Below are 19,481 nucleotides of genomic sequence, written 5' to 3'. Positions count from 1 at the left end.
CGTTGAACTTTAAATGTTGTTGATACTGCTATAGACTGGGGATTTTGGAAGTTGGACTAAATGTATCTTTTTTTTTTTAAGATTTATTATTTTATGTATATGAGTATACTGTAGCTGTCAGACACACCAGAAGAGGGCATCAGGTCCCATTACAGCTGGTTGTGAGCTACCATGTGGTGGCTGGGAATTGAACTCAGGACCTTTGGAAGAACAGTCAGTGCTTTTAACTGATGAGCCATCTCTCCAGCCCGACTAAATATACTTTTATTATGTTATGGCTAGATATGGTCCCCATAGACTCAGGTGTTTAAACAAGGCTATGGGAGCCAGGGAGTGGTACTTTTTGGAGGTGTGGCCTTGTTGGATTAGATGTGTCACTGTGGTTGTGGGCTTTAAGACCCTCATCCTAGCTGGGTGGAAGTCAGTATTCTGCTAGCAGCCTTCAGATGCAGATGTGGAACACTCAGCTCCTTCTGCACCATGCCTGCCTGGATGCTGCCATTTTTCTGTCTTGATGATAATGGACTGAACCTCTGAACCTATAAGCCAGCCCCAATTAAATGCTGTCCTTGTAAGAGTTGCCTTGGTCATGGTGTCTGCTCACAGCAGTAAAATCCCAACTAAAACGGTATATCAAGGAGCATGGAGGAGGCAGAAGATCCTTGCAGACCCTGTTTCAGTAGTGTATACAGCTCCCCTTACTCTGAAGCCACACAGAATTAAAGACAAAGACTTTCTGTCGTCCAGATACCTGTTGATACTTCCACTCATAGTCCTCATTGAATCTCAGGCACTTTGCTATTAGAATGACTTGCTGTATCTAAATTAGTCTGTACAGTGGTGCTGAAGATTGCTTGAAAATGTTTCTTTAAATAGTAGAAATTTGCATTTTAGAGTTGGGGAAGCTGAAATATCCAAGATGGTAGAGATTCATTGTCTGACTCAGGGCTCGCCTTCTTGCTTTGTCTTCATATGATAAAAGAGACAAAGGACTTCCCTAACATGTTTGATTGGTAGAAACAAAATTGGCCTTAAATTTGTGGTCTTTCTGTCTTGCCCTCCGGTGCTTCTTAGGAGAATTAACCCTATTCATAAACTCTGGCATGACTGATTACCTCCTAAGGTTCTACCTCTACCAAGTGGTGCAATTTTGACATGAATTTTGGAAGGATATAAAACACTAAGGTTATAGCACAAAGAAGAAAGACCCATCCAGGAGCATGCATGGTGAATAAAACCTGCTTTGAGCATCCCCTGTCCGAGGTGTGGAACCTTTTTCACTGCAGTAGGGAAAGTGGCCTCAGTATGTCAGGATAGCTATTAGTGAGGTAACAGAACTTCCCCCATTCAGTTCACACTCTCGCTCTCTCTGGGCTTACCTGCCTCTCTGGAAGGTGGGTTTTGGGTTGCTGTCCATCTCTAACAGTCTGTCTGCATGTTGTAGTACCAGCATCAGAGCACTCTTCCATGCCTGGCAGAAGTGAGCAGAGGGAGGGGATTCAGACACCTGGGTGTGGGTAGAAGCTTCTAGAGAATTGTCTTCATCTCTGCCATCTCTTCTCAAGCCTACTAAGATTACTTGTATTTTTGTCCTTTGTTTCACAGACGAGTAAGTTTCTGAAAACTGCCTCAGGGTCCCACATGTATAGCCACAAGTGCCCCCTGCAGAACTGAACCCCAGGTCTCTTATCCTCCCAGTGAGTGGAAGCTAACAGTCAAATCTGTTGCCAAGAGATGTGCTTTATTGATAGAAGAACTGAATCCCAGACAGCTTTTAGCAGCATGAGAAGTTATTAGCAGAACTAACTGCTAGGAACGTATTTCCCACCCTGAGTCATGCCCTCCACCCTCTGTTCTTTGTACACTGATGACTCACTCCTGAGGCGGTCTCTCTACCCTCTGCTTAATAATTTGACCCACTCTTTCTCAGGAGGCGAGCTCCCCACACCCAGATGTGCCAAGTACCACAGAACCCCTGAATACAACCCAGCGGGAGATCCAGCGCCAGTCCACACTGCAGCTGCTGCGTAAAGTCATGCAGATTCCTGAGAACGAGTCAGAGCTGGCTGAGGTCTTCGCCTTGATTCACGAACTAAACAGCTCTAGACTCATCCTGTCCAACGTGAGTGAGGAGACAGTCACCATCGAGCAGACCTCTTGGTCGAATTATTATGAATCTCCATCCACGCAGTGCCTTCTCTGTAGCAGCCCATTGTTCAAAGGGGGACAAAAGTAAGCACCACTTTACTCTGCTCCAGCTGCCCTGTCCCGCTTGGTTCACGCTGCCCTTCTTCAGACAACGTTAGTGAGAACCTGGGAAGATGGTATCTTGTGCTTTCTGTAGGTCTCCTTCACCTTCTCAATTGGCGATGGGAAAATAATCAGCAGTTAGGGACTGGAGTTTGCTCTGAGGTTAAGAGCAATTTTTGCTCTAGTATAGGACCCAAATTCACTTCCCAGCACCCACATAGCAGCCCATACCTATTTGTAATTCCAGTTCCGATGAATCTGTTGCCCTTTCTGACCTTCATAGGCAGCAGACAGCACACACATGGTGCACACACAGGCCGGCAAAACATGCCAGTAAATAAATATTTTTTACATTGTTTTCCTTGAATTAGAAGTCAGTTTAGATACGCCTAAAGCTTGTTATCACCAGCTTACCAAGGGTTTAGATTATATCTGGCCTGCCTAGCATAGATTTTGAGTTTTTAGTGGGATCACTTGAGTTATGGAATAACTTGAGTTAGATTTCCTTGTAAGTAAAGTGTTAGAGCTTAGATCTCAATGAAATGGAGACATTCACCTAGCAAATCTTGGAAACATAAGTCTAGCACATTCTGTTGCTGGTTGCAGTTTTGCTTCTGACCATTGCCTGCATAAAGAGGCTGATTTCCCTCCTGGTTTCGTTCTGGGTACTAGCTCTCTGGCAGGACCCCAGGAATGCTGGCTCCTGACAGCTAACCGGCTGCAGGTTGTGACTGCCCAGGTGAAGATGTGTCTGAACCCTCATTGTTTGGCCTTGCACAGCTTCATGGACATCTACACAGGTAGGTGCTAATCTTCTGTGTCCTCAAGCATCCTAAAACAGGTTTTGGTGCCACCTTACTCATCTCTGCTTTGTTCCTCTGTACCGTACCTGCCTATCTTAGCAGCTTCTGAAGAATCCATTTCTGCCATGACTGCCTCTGCCTCAGCAACAGTCACCTCGGTGTTATAAGCCTTCTCTGGAGTCTTTACAACCAAGTTAGTTTAAAATAACACCTCTCACCAATCAGTAGTGGCACATCTTTAATCCCAGCACTGGGGAGACAGAGGGAGGCAGATCTCTTGGGTTTGAGGCCAGACAGGGCTACACAGTGAAATCAGTCTTGAGAAACCAATAATAATAAAATAAATCAACAGCTCTCAGCTCACTTTTAATTCCAACTGGTTTGAGACCAGCATGGTGTGCTCAGTGAGTTCTAGGCCGGCCAGGTCTGCTTAGTGAGACCCTGCCTCAAAGCACAGCCCGGATCTTCATTGTAGGAAAACAGCTGGTAAGTACACAAGTTAGAAAAATCAAAGTGATCCGGCTTGAGAAAAAACCGCTTGACACAACTTCCTTTATTCAGACGTGTTCATTGTCTATGGAATGTCAAGAGCTAGAGAAGTGTGTGTAGCATTCTAATTTCTCTTTGAAGAGAGGGAGAGCATGCTGGGTATTGTAGAATGTGCTGTTTTAATTTAACAGTTTATCGACGTCTTCCTCTGCCACAGATACAAACAACCTCTTTAAAGGATGGCGGGGCTCTGCTTTACAGCCTTGCTCATCAGCATTAATGCTTGTCTGTTTCTTTTGGACAAGTTCTCAAAAGTGGAGTTGCTGTATTTCAGCTGCCCTTTATTCATCATGTTAAACTGTGGGCAGCTTTTCCTTTTCCTCTTCTCTAAGCTTGCTTTCTCTGGTTCTCTGGTATTCTGTCCCTGCAGCTCCCTCCAAACGTGGTTGCTTTCCCACTTTGTGGCTGGCTGACCTCCACAGCCGCTCAACTCGGGGTGTGGCTTCTTTTACCTCCTGCGTTCTCCTAAGGGCAGCTGCCGAGATTTATAACTTCCTGCCCCGAGGTTTTTCTTCAAATGCACAAATAAAATTGTCTTTGAACCTCAAAAAACAAAACAGCAACAGCAAAACCCATGCACTAATTGCTGTGAGTGTGAATCCTGAATTTGGTACTGAGGGTTAAAACATATTTGCTTTGTCTTTAGAACCTTACATCGCCTTATTTTGATTCCTGTTAAATCTTGCATTGCCAGTTTTGTGATCTTAACCATTTTCCATTCCCATTTTCTCTTCCTGTAATCTTTATGTAGACTGGTGCTCAGGATTGTTGTTTTAAATTAAAATCCTGTTTAAATTTACATAGAGTACCCGGCACTTGGGAGCTGTGAGTTCTAAGCCAGCCTGATCTACATAGTGAGTTCCAGGACAGTCATAACCATATTAACCTGTCTCAAAAAATTTAAAGATAGGTAGGTAGATAGATAGATAGATAGATAGATAGATAGATAGATAGATAGATAGATAGATAGATAGATAGATAGATAGATGATAGATAGATGATAGATAGATAGATAGATAGATAGATAGATAGATAGATAGATGATAGATAGATAGATTGAACTCACCTCTGTGGTAGCCCTTTAACTCTCATTCTTGTGCCCTTCACTCAAGAACACTGTAAGTAGTACGTAGTCCTCTGACCTGGTTCCCGTGTTTTAGTGTGTATCAGTGTGTGCCTTTTTATCAGTGACTAATTCCCCCCTGTGGATGGATGTGTGGGCTAGTCTATCCTACTGCTGAAACAGTTTAATTGCTACCACATTTTGGCAGTAACAAATAGAGTTGCCACAAACATTTGCTTACAGATTACATGTGAGCATATATTTTCATTTCTTCTAAGGAAGTACATGGTGGTCCAAACAGAAGGTATATGTTTAGTATTATAGGTAACTACCAAACCATTTTCCAGAGTGACTTTTCCTTCCATCAGTGTGTGAGAGTTTCAGTTTGAACTGTTTGCCAGCACATGGTGGTGTTTTTGGCCCTCTTCATTGTGTGTGCAGTGGTATTACATTATAGCACCCCAGTGACCAGTGGCAGATGTGTAGTTTTTGAAGTTTGTGTTTTGTGTTTACTCTTTCTCTGTGTGTTTGTGTGTGCCACGGTGTACATGTGGAGATCAGAGGACAGCCTTGGTGTCAGTTTTCTTTCTGCCTTGTTTGACACAGTTTCTGTTTGGCTGCTGTCTAGGACAGTGTGGGTGGCTCAGAATTCTGTTGTCTCTGCCTCCCATGTCCCTATAGGAGAGCTGAGGGTACAGATAGACTGCCATGCCCTCTTTACCTGGGTTCTGGGGATCCAGACTCACTTGCATGTGTATATTTTACCCACAGAAATCTTCCCCGTCCTTAATGTGTTTTTAGCCTGAGGTTTGTTATGTGCCCAAGACAGCTGAAACCCCTCTGGGAGAAGAAATGTGCGATGCCATGCCAGCTTCTTGTTGGCTTGTTTCCGAGTGGCCTCTAGGGGTTGAGTCTAGATCAGGGTATCACTTTGCTGATGGAACTGCCCTCCCAGTCCTATGACTCATCTGTTTAGCTGTATAAACAGATGTATTTGTTTTTGTCTTGTGTGTATGTATGAATCTCTGTATGAATGGCTAGGATCCACATGGTGTGGGTACCAACAGAGATCAAAAGAGAACATTGATCCTCTGAAACTGAAGGTTTAGGTGGTTGTGAGTTACAACATGGATGCCGGGAACTAAACCCAGGTCCTCTGCAAGGGCAGGGAATGCTCTTAACTGATGAGCCATCTCTCTGGCATCTTTACTTAACTTTATATATATATATATATATATATATATATATATATATATATATATATATGAAGTGTAAGGCTGAGACACAATTCATTTGTTGCATATGGGTGTCCAGTTTGTGCACCAGAGTTTGTAAGAGGGATAATCCATTCTCTATATTTATTCAATATTTACCATTGTTTCATTCCTGAACCTCACTTGCCCTGTGTACACAAGACCTGCTTCAAGACACTAGAATGTCCCATTGTTTTCGTTTTGTTTTGTTTTGTTTTTTGCCAGTATACACTGTCTACTTGTTCTGTCCTTTTTGGTTTTTGAGACAGTGTCTTAGTTAGGGTTTTACTGCTATGAATAGACTATGACCAAGACAATTCTTATAAGGACAACATTTAATTGGGGCTGGCTTATAGGTTCAGAGGTTCAGTCCGTTATCATCAAGGTGGGGGGATGGCAGCTTGCAAGCAGGCATTGTGCAGAAGAAGCTGAGAGTTTTACATCTTCATCTGAAGGCCACTAGGAGAAGAATGGCTTCCAGGCAGCTAGGATAAGGGTCTTAAAGCCCATGCCCATAGTGACATACTTCCTCCAACAAAGCCACACCTCTCCAAATAATGCCACTCTCTGGGCCAAGCATATTCAAACCACCACAGATTCTCAAGGTAGCCTTAGCTGTCATGAAATTTGCTATGTAGAGCAGGTTGGCCTTGAAGTCACTGAGATCTATGTGCCTCTATTGGATTAAGGGGCGTACTTCCATAGTGGGTCCCAGTATGCACTGCCTCTCCCATGGCAGCCACAGAATAAATTCTGTCAGGACGCATGAGTCCGCCAGCCTTGTGCTTCATGGGATGTATAGTCCCATGAGAAATTTCATGGAAATTTTGTTGAATTTATAGACCAATTTGAGGAATATTGTTTAAAAATACTCTTCCAATCTAAATATGGTCTTTACATTTTCTTGTATTACATTTTTTAAAAAATTTGGCTTGGAGACTCTTTTGCTATTAAATACTTTCTCATTAAAAATTTTATATTTTGTTAGACTGATACCTACATTTGTTTGTTTTGTTTTAAGTGCTAAACAAACAGTTCAATCCAGCTGTTTGTTGTTGGTAGAGATGCATGTTTATCTGTTGACTTCGTATGTGATGTCAGCTCTGGAATGTTGGAGGATGCTTTTCTAAAGTTTGCCAATTAGACAGATTAAAAACTAGTGTATTATTTATTGATTTGTTTTATTTCTTTGATTAATCAAAAAGGTAAATATCTTTTACATAACCCTAGGAAGAATAGGCGAGAATTACTCTATTGTGTAATAATAAATATTATTATATTTGTGAATGCTTCCATTTTTCTTGGCTTTTTGTGAATTTTCTCCCAGTTTATTGTCTTTTCGTGTTGATTTTTGGAGACACCAAGGGTTTCATTTGTTTGTGGGGCTGGAACTATTACCATTGTGCCTAGAAAGGCCTCCCCATCCTGTGCTCCCTTTGTTTATGTCACATTTGTACATTTTGTTGTGTACAAATGACCCTCACTGGACTGCATTTAAATTCACCCACATCCCCATGCTCCCCTGAGGGGTGCCCTGACTTCCATGGTCTAGTTGTATGAGAGCTGGGAAGAATAAGCCAGAAATAAAGAGCCCTTTCTTTTTTTGAAATTGGGATAAAAGGAAAACATGCTGAGCACGGTGTTTCATTTAGTCGTAGCGTATGCACAGCTCCTGTCAGGGCAGTTGGGGGTGCACTTCCCTCTCTAAAATGCTTTGCTCGGTGTTATGACTGTGCTGTAACTTACTCCCCTTTAGTCGACACTGATCCCTTTGCTTATGTTAATCTTCAGGTCTCTTTAATGTGGGGAATAAGTTGCTAGTCAGCCTGGACTTACTTTTTGCAATCCGGAACCAGATCAAGCTGGGAGAGGACCCCAGAGTGTTTGTCGGAGTTGTGCTGAAGTCTGTGCAGGAACAAACAGGTAAACCTGCCCTCTTTTCCAGGTCAGTCCTCAGTACTCTGGGGATTTTCAGTGGTGTGCTTTAGCGGAGTCATTTGGGGTGATGATAGTCCAGTATTTTGGAAAGGAGCTATCCCTGACTTCCTAGTAAACAGTCTTTGTTCAATATTTTACAAATGCCACACTGACTTTGGAAAATGTTTTCATGCATACAGGGGCCTTTAGCAAGAAATCACAACTAACTTAGAATCATGTTCTTCCATCCTAGATAAACTTGGCTTTGTAGCCTGTTAGACTCACTCCTACATGTCTCCCAGTTCCAACACTCTTGTGCAGACCCAGGTGTAGTGACCACATCCCTTCCTACCTAGAAAGTCCCTCCCATCTGCAGCCCTGCTTGTTCTTCACCTGTCCCGTTTCTGTGAGCTCCAGTCCTGTGCTATGTGGGACAGATGAGGCAGCTTCATGGGTTTAAGTTTGAGGCTTGGCTCTGCCACCTGATGGCAGTGTGGTTTTGAGAAATCGGTTCTGTTTAGTCATTAAAGAAAGCAGTACTAACTCATGGTTCATGAAGGCACAACTCTGGCGTTTGTTCTGTCCCTCTGAGGCACCTCATGGTTCTTACATGGTTAAGATCATGTGAGAATTAGCTAGGTAGTATATTCAAAGCCCTCAATACCGACCTCTAGTAGTACCTAGATGGTGTTAGTTTAAGTAGCTGTCCTCTGATTGGAGTTGCCCATAGGATTGCCACCAGAACACTTGTAGATTGCTGTCCTTGCTGGCTACTGGCTGGTCTAGTGCTTTTAGGGTCTTTTCATGTGACTTCTTGCTGTCCTTCCAGAGAAGACGCTGACCTCAGAGGAGCTGAGCCAGCTGCAGGAGCTGTTGTGCAATGGCTATTGGGCTTTTGAGTGTCTCACTGTTCGTGACTACAATGACATGATCTGTGGGATCTGTGGTGTGGCCCCCAAAGTGGAAATGGCTCAGAGGAATGAAGACAATGTGCTGGCACTGAAGAGTGTGGAGGTAAGTCCTTCTCGGCCACTATAGCCACTTTCAAAACTGTCCTGTCACTTGGACAACTTCCCTCAGGCTGCGTGCTATACCAAGGATAGATGGCTCCATCCTGTCTAGGTGAGGCCAGTGGCCTTTTCCTTCTACAGCCCAGTGTTTCATTTGAGAAATATCAGAAACAGTTTTGTGGTTTCTTTTTCTTTCATTTTGAGTTTTTGTTTGTTTGGTTGGTTTTTGTTTTGGAGAGATGGTTTCTCTGTGTAACAGCCCTGACTGTACTGAAACTCACTTTGCAGACCAGGCTGCCCCCAGACTCACAGAGATCCACCTGCCTGCCTCTGCCTCCCAAATACTAGGATTGAAGGCATGTGCTGCCACTCCAGGCTCTGTCTCCCTGTCTCTCCTCTGATTGACTCCAGAGCCTTATGCATGCTAGGCAAACATGCTCCCTGAAGAATTACACCTCCTAGACCTTTTTCATTTGCTTCACTAAGAATTGAACCAAAAACAGTGTACATGTTAAGCGTGCTCTGTAGCTGAGCTACGCTACTGGCCCTTATTTGTACTTCTTAGGCGTCTTAGAGAATCGTTTAAAAATGAGCCCCCAAACTCTGTCCTCATGGAGTGCTTATTTGCTGCTTTGGGGAAGACAAGTAGGAAAGAGAAGAAATGTATGTTCAGTCATAACAGATCAGGGTGGTGAGAAATTGTCCCTCTGTATAGAGGGTAGTCTGGGAATGTGGCATTTACATAGAGATACAGCGGCATTTGAGAGTGATCCAGAGATCAGGTGCTCTAGGGAGGAGCAGTCCAAGCAAAAGAAGCTTCCAGAATAGACCCTGAGACAGTCTCACTGGGTATGATGGAAGTGCAACAAGGAAGGGAAATGGCAGGTCATAGTGATTCAGGGTATGTGAGGTTTGGGGGTATGGGGTGGACCCTATAACTCTTTAATGGTGTGTAGAATGAAATGGAGAGCCAGTGAAAGTGCTAGACAAGTACTGTGAACTGGCTTTGGTTCTGAACTACAGTTTACACTAGATGGTTTTGTGGATTGTGATCAAAGTCTAAGGTACATCTTTTTTTATAAGAGAAGAACAGCAAAAACAGATAGCTGTCTCCTGCTTTCAAAACAAAATCAAGGACTGGAGAGGTGATGCCACAGTTAAGAGAACTTGTTGCTCCTGCAGAGAACCTGGTTTACTTCTCAGTACCCATACTAGGCAGCTCACAGTCACTATAATTCCAGTGCTAAGGTCTCTGGTGCCTGTTCTGTCCTCTGAGGCACCTCATACGCATAAGTGCACACACAAAATAAGTACATCTTTATTTAAAATCAGACATTTTTAATAGAAGAAACTGTAACTGGTTACACATGAAAATATAGATGTCTAAGCATTGAGTAAAATAGTACATCGGGTCTAACAACAAACAGTGATAATATACCCTGGCCAAATTTACTAGCTGGAAGCAGAGTTACTTAAACATTTAAAAAAAAAAAAAAAAAAAAAAGGCAGTGTTTTTGCTGACTAGGTAGCTCAGTAGTTAAAAGCACTTGCTGTCAAGCATGGAAGGAGGAAACCAACTACCACAAGAAGTCCTGTGATTTCTACATTCTCTCTCTCTCTCTCTCTCTCTCTCTCTCTCTCTCTCTCTCTCTCTCTCTCTCTGTGTGTGTGTGTGTGTGTGTGTGTGTGTGTGTGGTGATCCTATCCTATGATGGCTTTCCCTTGATTACAATAAGGATATATGCTACTTGTGCTGGTCACTAGATTGGATTTAGAATCACCATGGACACAAACCTCAGTATATCTGGAAGGATTCTAGGCAGAGCTACTGTGGTAGAAACACCCCCTGGCATGGTAGAGATACCCCGTAGCTGGCTTGTGCACACTGGGAAGGATGCTGAGCACCAGTGGTTACCTGCTTCCTTGCTGCAGGTTTAGCTCCACCAGCCACCTTAAGATTCTGCCACTAAGGCTCTCTCCACATGGACTCTGAAACCATGGAACAGCATAAGCTCTTCATTCCTTAAGCTGCTTTGTCACAGCAACAAAAAAGTGACTAAAGCACTGGTATTACCTTGACGTGAGGTTTCTGCCTCTCATTCCACCATAGTAATAGAGGGGGGCTCATGAATGACAGGTGCAGCTCTGGTGAATAGCCCTAGTGTGTTCAGCAGGAACGTGTAAACATGTCAGGGTTTTTTTCTTGGTTTAGTTTGTTCGTATTCCTTCCTGTCTTAGCCTTCTTGGAGCAGGTGTAGCACATATGTGCACATATTCTTATCATATGTTGATTTCCGTTCAAACAATGGAATGTATAGGACTTGCTTCATTGCTTCAACAAATACCTGACAGCAGCAGCCTGAGGGAGAAAGGGGTCCTTTTGGTTCATAGTTTGAGAGTATGCCTTATACAGGTTGAAAAGTGGCCTAGCATTTACATTTCCGTGCTAGAGATTGATGCAGACCGTATATATGCTGAACCAGTTCTTCACTGCTGAGCAGCTCCTGCCCTGCCACTAGTGAGTCAGCCACTGGCTCTGATCAGAGCAGTGAGGCCAGAGCCACAACTGAAGGACCATGTAAGGTGCCGCTTCATCCAGCAGCATATATTTTAAAATTGGAATGATACAGAGGTTAGTGTCGCCCTTGCAAAAACTAAACTACTTGTAAGAAAAGTAGTACAGGACTGAAACTCAGTGGTCGAATGCTTGTCTATTGTGTGAGGCCTTGTAGTTGTTGTCTGCCACTGCAGAGAAAAGGAGGTGAGTTAACATAAATGCTGGGTGCCTGTAATAGTTAAAGCTAAGTCTTTGCTCCATGAGGGGAGGTAAGAACTGAGTGCTGTCAGTGTCCTGGAGAGCCTGAGGCCTAGGCAGACCATAGAGTTCTCCTAAGCAGATGTCTGTTACTCTTGGCAGCTAGGAACTGAGGCTTTGGTTTGAGAATTAAACCTAAGTCAACGTTATTTTCTTTTTCCTTGTCTTCTTTAATTATGTGGAATTGCTTCTTGTGAAGGTATATGTGGGTGAGTGCAGGTGCCTTTGGGGGTCTGCGGCTTTGGAGTCTCTGGAGCTGGACTTACATACAGGTGGTTGTGAACGACCTGATATTGATCTGGGAACCAAACTCAGGTCCTCAGTAAGACAAAAAGTTCTTTTAACCACAGAACATGCCGTGAACAGGACTGTCGGAGCAAGGGGCTTCTTACCATTTGGTCAGGAGAGTGCTGTAGTGTGAGAGGAAGAACGGGGGGGGGGGGGGGGGGGCTTGGTATTGAATTGTCAAGTTCAGGGTATCTTGGCAGTGTGTGGCTGAATATCAGGTTCTTTTTCTCCCAGAGTCTTTATTTCCAGGAGTCATAAAGATCATACTGAATTGTTGCTAATCTGTGGATCATTTTCTTATCTTTGTGTTGTTTTTTTCTTTGCCTTTTTATCTTGACCACATTGTAGTTTACCTGGCCTGAGTTCTTGGGCCCCAGTGAGGTGAACATGGAGGACTTTTGGACCACAATGGAGACAGAAGTGATTGAGCAGGTTGCGTTCCCGGCAAGCATCCCCATCACCAAGTTTGATGCCTCTGTTATCGCTCCCTTCTTCCCACCACTCATGAGAGGAGCTGTGGTTGTCAACACTGAGAAAGACAAAACCCTGGATGTGCAGCCAGTACCTGGTAAGGCCATTTGGTAGCTATTTGATATGAGGAGAATTAGTCTAGGCTGTGGCTAGGCATGGTAGTGTACACTTTTAATCTCAGCACTCAGAAGACAGAGGCAGGTGGATCTCTGTGAGTTCAAAGCCAACCAGCCAGGACTATATGATAAACCCTGTCTCCAAAAATGATAGAAAGAAATACTTTTTATATTATGACCCAAAATAATACCCATACTCCGGCATGTGTCATATCTATAGTTAGAAACTTGAATAAATCAGTAATTTTCCTATACAAATATTATACATCTTATGTTCTGTTTTAATTTTTAAAAGTGTAGAAACAAAGTATTATATTAATTTTGTCAGTGTTCCGTGTGATAGGCTAGTGTAAACATTGTTTCCTAATGTTAAATAATGAGGCTCCTCTCCCTCCCTTCAGCTACTTCACTTCTGAGCTCTGCCCTCCTTAAGCTAGGTCAGTAGCACAGTCTGTGGAGAACATTTTTTAAATGACAGCACTGGGCCTCAGTGATCAAGAACACTTGCTGCTCTTGCAGAGGAACCGAGTTCAGTGCCCAACACTTACATGGTGGCTCATAATCACATTGTGACTCCAGTTCCCAGGGATCTGATGCCGTTTTCTGACCTCCATAGGCACCAGGCATGTACGTGGTGCACATACATGTGTGCATGCACTAACATAAGTAAGGATCGGGAAAGAAATAGCGCCTCTTCTCTTGGTGCTGCAAGCATCTGAAACATCTGAGCTCTTGGGTGAGCTATTGCGGGGTCTTGGTAATGACTCCTCTGTTAGCAAATATAGGTATTTCAGGGGCATGGTGTAGTGAGAGCCTTCAGACATCAGTGAAGCGCGTGCACACACACATGTGCTCTGCCCCTTGCCTGCCACTCTGCGTGTCTCACCTCCCAGTTCTCAGTCTCAAGTGTGAGGAACTAGCCGTGGTGTCAGGTTAATGTCGGCAGCACATCCCATCAGCACTGTTATGTGTTTCAGGCAATGGCAGTGCCTTGGTGAGACTGCTGCAGGAAGGCACCTGCAAGCTTGAGGAACTTGGCTCCTACAGTAGGGAGGAGCTGCAGTACCTTCTGGAGCAGTGCGACATCCCCTTTGGCCCAGAAGACTCGAGGGTGAGTGTTGGCATTGGAGACTAGGGCTTTGGGAGCAGAGAGCTAATCTGCTTTTGGTATAGGATATAAGCCCCATATGATTGAGTGCCTGAATTGGATAGGGATTCTGGAAGTCAGGAAACCAGAATACAGCAGCAGCCACGTGGTGTCTAGGCTCATATTTTCAATCCTGGTTCTTCTTACTCTGTATGGTGATAAATCATATTTTAAGCTTGTTAACCCCATTTATTATAAAATCAGGGAAATGCAAATCAAAACAACCCTGAGATTCCACCTCACACCAGTCAGATTGGCCAAGATCCAAAACTCAGATGACAGCAGATGCTGGCGAGGTTGCGGAGAAAGAGGAACACTTCTCCACTCTTGGTGGGGTTGTAAACTGATACAACCACTCTGGAAATCAGTCTGGCGATTCCTCAGAAAATTGGACATAGTACTACCTGAAAATCCAGCTATTCCACTTCTGGGCATATACCCCAGAGACACTCCAATATACAACAAAGATATATGCACCACAATGTTCATAGCAGCTCTATTTATAATAGCCAGAAGCTGGAAAGAACCCAGATGTCCTTCAGTAGATGAATGGATACAAAAATTGTGGTACATTTACACAATGGAGTACTACTCAATCAGAAACAATGACTTAACCAAATTCTTAAGAAAATGGCTGCATCTAGAGAATATCATCCTGAGTGAGATAACCCAGTCACAAAAGAACAGACATAATATACAGTCACTGATAGTGGAATGCTAACCCCAGAGGCTCGGACTGCCCCAGAAACAACTCACAGACTGTGAAGTTCAAGAAAAAAACAAAACAAAACAAAAAAAAAAGTCATGCTCAATCCTTACACACCAAGAAATCGTTGACTAATTCCAGGTTACATCCTGTTTTACATGTACTTTTTGCTCATTGTAACTAGTAATACCTTAATGCAGAGTATCAAACCTTAAAAAAAAGAAAAAAAAAAAAAAGCCAAGCACTGACACAATTGTATTTGTATACATTTATGCAAAAATGTTTAAAATTTTTTTCTTTTATCTTTGTTTTTTAAAATAAAGTTAAAAAAAAAGTGAATGGAGTGAATCTCAGGAGACTATTTTGATATGCAGTTTTGATACCCTATTTAACACCAAAAATGTATACTTTTATTACTTCTTTTAATACAATAATTAACCACATTAAAAAAATAAAATAAAATCAAAACAACTGAAAATTCACAATATGCTTATAAAGGACACTTTACGCAGAGTCTGGTTTTAGGCTCATAAAGAAGACTGCTATGAACATAGACTGTGTGCAGTGCTTGTGTGTGGATTTTATCCATACCTCACTTGCTTTCTCTACTATAGAAATGAAAATATGCTTCCTTCAAATTCAGATTAAAATGGTAACTCCACTTGGAAGGTTTCTCTGACTTAAAAAAAAATAAAAAGGAAGGCCTAGGTCTGGCAGCTTCCTTTGGAGCCTCCTAATGATTACCTATACCCAGAGGAAGGGGTTGGTGAGGTTCTAAGGCCTAGCAGTTGATCCCTTTGCTTTGGGTTTGGAGGGATGTTTGATGCGGGTGCCTTAGCATTTGTGCCTGACTGTCAGTCTTTCCCTTCTCTCTAGGATCAGCTCTGCTTCTCCTTATTGGCACTCTATGAATCTGTACAGAATGGGGCCAGAGCTAGACTGCCCCCAACTCATTTCACGGGGGGTAAAATCTACAAAGTGTGCCCCCATCAGGTATGACAGTGGTGTGAGGGGAGCACTGGGTGACTCTTAATGTTGAACTGCCCACAGGGAATCCGGTTGATCCCTTTAGGACTAGAACTTGTATCACTGTGCAACCTGGGGAATCATTGCCATTTGGGGAGCTGGAGAGGAGGCCTGGGTCACTCAGTATGTATTAATCACCCTACTGCATGCTGGCCCCACGGTGCCTAAGTGTACAGTGGTAAATGCAGAGATGCTGTTTGTCCCTAGTTGACTTCATATTGTCATGGAGAAAAAAAAGTTACCACAACTTGCGATTCTTGCTCTTAGAGGAACCAGACAAAGAACTGAGGTAGAAAGTGGTGGTGGACCTGCCATCTTTAGCCAGAGAAGGCCAAGGCCTGGGGACAAAGGAAGAGTCCAAAGGAGGAGTAGCTTCTGAGACTTTATTCTAAAGATGGTCAGAACCCCTTAGGATGGTGTTGAATGAAAACTGGGGAGGTAAAGTCACTGCAGATAAAAGGCTGTGGGTAGGCTGTGTATAGACGGAGGAATTGGCCGAGGAAGGTACCAGAGTGGGAACCCCAGCTCATAGTGCTGGAGAGTTGGGCTGAGCTGGCTGGAAAAGAGGCTGAGGCAGCCAGTCACTGGAACAAAACTGAAAGGGAGGTGGGGGGGGGGGAGCTTTGACACTCTGTGACATATCAGCACCCGCTCAGGGTGTGGTGCTGTGTGCCCAGCATCACCTTCTGAGAAGCAGTGGACAGTGGGATTCAAGTGCTGTCGTGGGCCTGTAGTAAGGAGCATTCCACGTGGAGGTGACTAGATGGGCGGTGTAAAGTAGTTCTCCAGTATACTCAGACCTGTCCGGCATTGGGCAGCTGGGAGGGATTGGTAGATATCCTCACCAGATCACAGCAAAGCTGTTGTTTGTGCAGCCCATTGTGATCTGGTGGGGACCTTGCACCTCAGAATACTGGTGGTTCAGTCCAGAGGCCCTAAGCCTTGTGTTCACATTGCCGGGATGGTTGGTAGGGTGATATGGGTGGAATAGGGTTTAGAGATGTTCTGAGGTGTTGGTCCTAGCTGTTCTCAGGACAAGGATGAGCTGGTGACTTCTTTTAGGAGTGTGAGTAGAAGGGGAGGGCCATCTTAGTGGCTAAAGGCCCTTGCCAGGCAAAACTAACAGCCTGGACTAATCCCGGTAACCACTGTAGAAGGAGAGAACAGACTCTGAAAAGGCGTGCTTGTGTGCGTGTGCTGCACATGTGCAAGCCTGCATATGTCTGCCAGCATGCACAGTAATGATCAGTTCTTTTTTAAAAGGAGGAGAGGGATCAATGTCATGGGCCCTGGCTTCCATCACCAGGCTGAAATCGAAAGAAGTGAATGAAGGACGATTCCAGCTGCCTGCATGCTGGCTCCTAACTCTAAATGATAACCTCCATCTCCCACAGGTGGTTTGTGGTTCCAAGTATCTTGTTCGAGGTGAAAGTGCCCGTGACCATGTGGATCTGCTTGCCTCTTCCCGCCACTGGCCACCTGTCTATGTGGTAGATATGGCCACACCGGTGGCCCTATGTGCTGACCTCTGCTACCCAGAGCTGACTAGCCAGATGTGGGGGAAGAACCAGGGCTGTTTCTCTAACCCTACAGAGCCAGTTGTGGTAAGTCACCCCCAAGAACTGAAATAAATAAATAAGAGAGCTCTGCCCACACCAACTAGCAGCCCTTTCCATCAGCATTTTATTTTGATGTTCCAGCGTGTATACACTTTACTAACTGAGCACACATGAAGCCATAGTGTGTCTTTAGTGTTCTTGGGGTGTTCTGAACACAGAGGTTGTGTCCAAAGAGAGGCTGCTTTCCAGAGGATCCAGAAAATTGCAAAAATGACTCTCTGGGAGTCATTGTACACACTAACCACCCGGAAGGGTACTGTTAATTCCTGAGTCTTAGATTTGACTGCTACAGGGTATACCTGTTGAGATGTAGATACAGTGGTCTTAGAAAACAGTGACTTTACAACCAGAACTATGAGCTAATAAGCCTGTTTTTTATTTTTAAGATTTGTAATAGAGGTGGTTCTGGGGTTCATTCAGCACTCATCTTCTCTGACTCTCCTTTCATTAGAAAAGGAAAGTAAGACCCAGGAAGGGAACTAGACTTGGTCAGGGTCACAGGACTGCTAAATGATAGAGTCCTTGTGTTTGTGTACCAGGAGATAGTGCCTACTACAGACATGTGCGTTCAAGGCCTGCCTTTGGCCTTGGCTAGAAGAGGCATTAGAACTGACTAGGAGAGAGGAGCCATAGAGGAAATGAGTGCCTCTACCCAGTTGCCTTATGGGAGGTGAAGGCTTGTGTCTAGGCATTCTTCTCATCCCTTGGGTTCTCGTGCTCTGAGAAATTGTGGTAGAGACCCAAAAAAGTGTCTGAAATGTCCCTTAGAGCCACTTCTTCCCAGTCCTCTGGTGGCCACATTGTCCAGGTACAATGATGATACAGCTCCTGAAGCGATCCAGCATCTGTGCTGGGATGACCAGTTTCCTATGCCCATTCTTACAGGAAGAAATGGGGCACAGGAGACACAGTGCACAAGGCCTTTAGGATTTAAACAAAGCTGCCTGACTCCTGGCTTCTGCTCTCTCTGGCAAGGTTCTTCCTCAGTCATTCCCTCTTATAAAGGAGCTTCTCTTCTCTCTTGTAGAGTGTGTCCTGCCCTGAACTCTTGGACCAGCATTATTCTGTGGATGTGACAGAGGCTGAAAACTCTTTCCAGCATCCAGTCACCAAGACTGCCACACGGCGTATTGTCCATGCAAACACAAAGCCCGATCCCAGTGACCCCAGTGCTGGCCACCGTTCCTTATCACTGTGCCCTGAGCTGGCACCCTATGCCTCTACCACGGACAGCAAACTCAGCAGTATCCGCCAGCGGCCCATTGCCTTTGATAACGCCACCCACTATTACCTCTACAATCGCCTCATGGACTTCCTCACCAGCCGAGAGATTGTCAACAGGCAGATCCATGACATTGTGCAGAGCTGCCAGCCTGGTGAGGTGGTCATTCGTGACACCCTCTATCGCCTCGGGGTTGCTCAGATCAAGACAGAGATCCAGGAGGATGGAGAGGAAGAGGAAATAGCCTCAGTGGTGGAATAAGCCAGGTTTTTATGTACAGGGCCTGCATCATCTCTCTCAAGCCATACTATGGCCCTTGCCCAAGGCAGTCCTATTGAGGGGACCTGCAGTCCTCTGTGGGGAGGGCCTCTGACTGCTGGAACTGACCAAAGAGCTTCCATTTTATGCGCACAGTGGGGGGCCCTCAGCCTCTGGGGCCCAGGAGAGGTGCTGGGAAACCTCTCTGTGACCTGAGAGAGCACTTGGGGGGCATGATATTTTTAAGGATCAGATGCTGATGGAAAGGCTGGGGCCTGGTTGCCCAGACCCACCAGTACCTGGGGTTCTGTATCAGGTGGGGCGCCATTGAGCTAAGCTGTCCTGCAGGGAGAAGTTTGGGCTTTTGTCCTATGGGCTTCCTAGCATGCTGTTGACTAGGGGCCTTGCTGGCTTATTCATTCTTGGGGTCCCTTTGGGCCCTTCATTCTCCCTAAAGGAGGGGTACATTCATCCCCCCCCCCCCAGCTCTCCCTGTTTCCCCACCTTGGGGCAGCTGAGAAGGAACAGTCAGTTATAGCTCCCTCCAGGATTCTCCTCTGCCCTGGGTTTGGGGGAAGAGAATCCTTCCTCCTTTCTCTGGCCACTGCTACTGTGCCCTACATCCTCTGGGCACTCAGACCCTCACCACAGAGGGGATGTGGCCCATGGTTGTGACATAGCTGACAAGCAGTAGAAAAACTCCCTTCTGTGAAGGGGAAGCAGATAGGGCCATAAGCAAACACAACACAGGCTCAGGTGTCCGTGGTTTGCTTAGGGTCCAGGATTGGCCAAGTGCTATTTAATTTATTGAGAGGGTGGGATAGGTGGCTTTCCCTCTCGTTCTTCCCCAACAAGAATAAAGTTTATTAAATTATCTGGTTTTGATGAAGCAAGAGCTGGTTCAGTGCTCACTGTGTCCCATGGAAGCATGTGCTTGTTGGTCACTTCTTGGGCTGGATAGATGGAAG

General features: G+C 44.7%; 1 protein-coding gene across 4 annotated transcripts in view; it reads left to right on the top strand.

The window, feature by feature from the left end:
• Positions 1 to 19,387, top strand: part of HMGXB3 (HMG-box containing 3) — a 49,903-nt gene extending 30,516 nt beyond the window's left edge. For all 4 annotated transcript variants that reach the window (XM_080919947.1, XM_080919949.1, XM_080919948.1 and 1 more), the window contains 9 exons: positions 1,931 to 2,232; positions 2,923 to 3,050; positions 7,710 to 7,841; positions 8,665 to 8,849; positions 12,297 to 12,516; positions 13,513 to 13,646; positions 15,265 to 15,381; positions 16,809 to 17,018; positions 18,061 to 19,387. In XM_080919947.1, coding sequence (XP_080776073.1) covers positions 1,931 to 2,232; positions 2,923 to 3,050; positions 7,710 to 7,841; positions 8,665 to 8,849; positions 12,297 to 12,516; positions 13,513 to 13,646; positions 15,265 to 15,381; positions 16,809 to 17,018; positions 18,061 to 18,516 — 1,884 coding nt within the window. In that variant the 3' untranslated portion in view covers positions 18,517 to 19,387. The remainder of the gene's footprint in view (positions 1 to 1,930; positions 2,233 to 2,922; positions 3,051 to 7,709; positions 7,842 to 8,664; positions 8,850 to 12,296; positions 12,517 to 13,512; positions 13,647 to 15,264; positions 15,382 to 16,808; positions 17,019 to 18,060) is intronic.
• The last annotated feature ends 94 nt before the right edge of the window (positions 19,388 to 19,481 follow it).

Source organism: Micromys minutus (assembly GCF_963924665.1).
Source record: "Micromys minutus genome assembly, chromosome: 8".
NCBI classification, from domain to species: domain Eukaryota; kingdom Metazoa; phylum Chordata; class Mammalia; order Rodentia; family Muridae; genus Micromys; species Micromys minutus.
The sequence above is the reverse complement of the archived record's forward strand: the minus strand, read 5'-3'. Positions and strand labels throughout refer to the sequence as shown.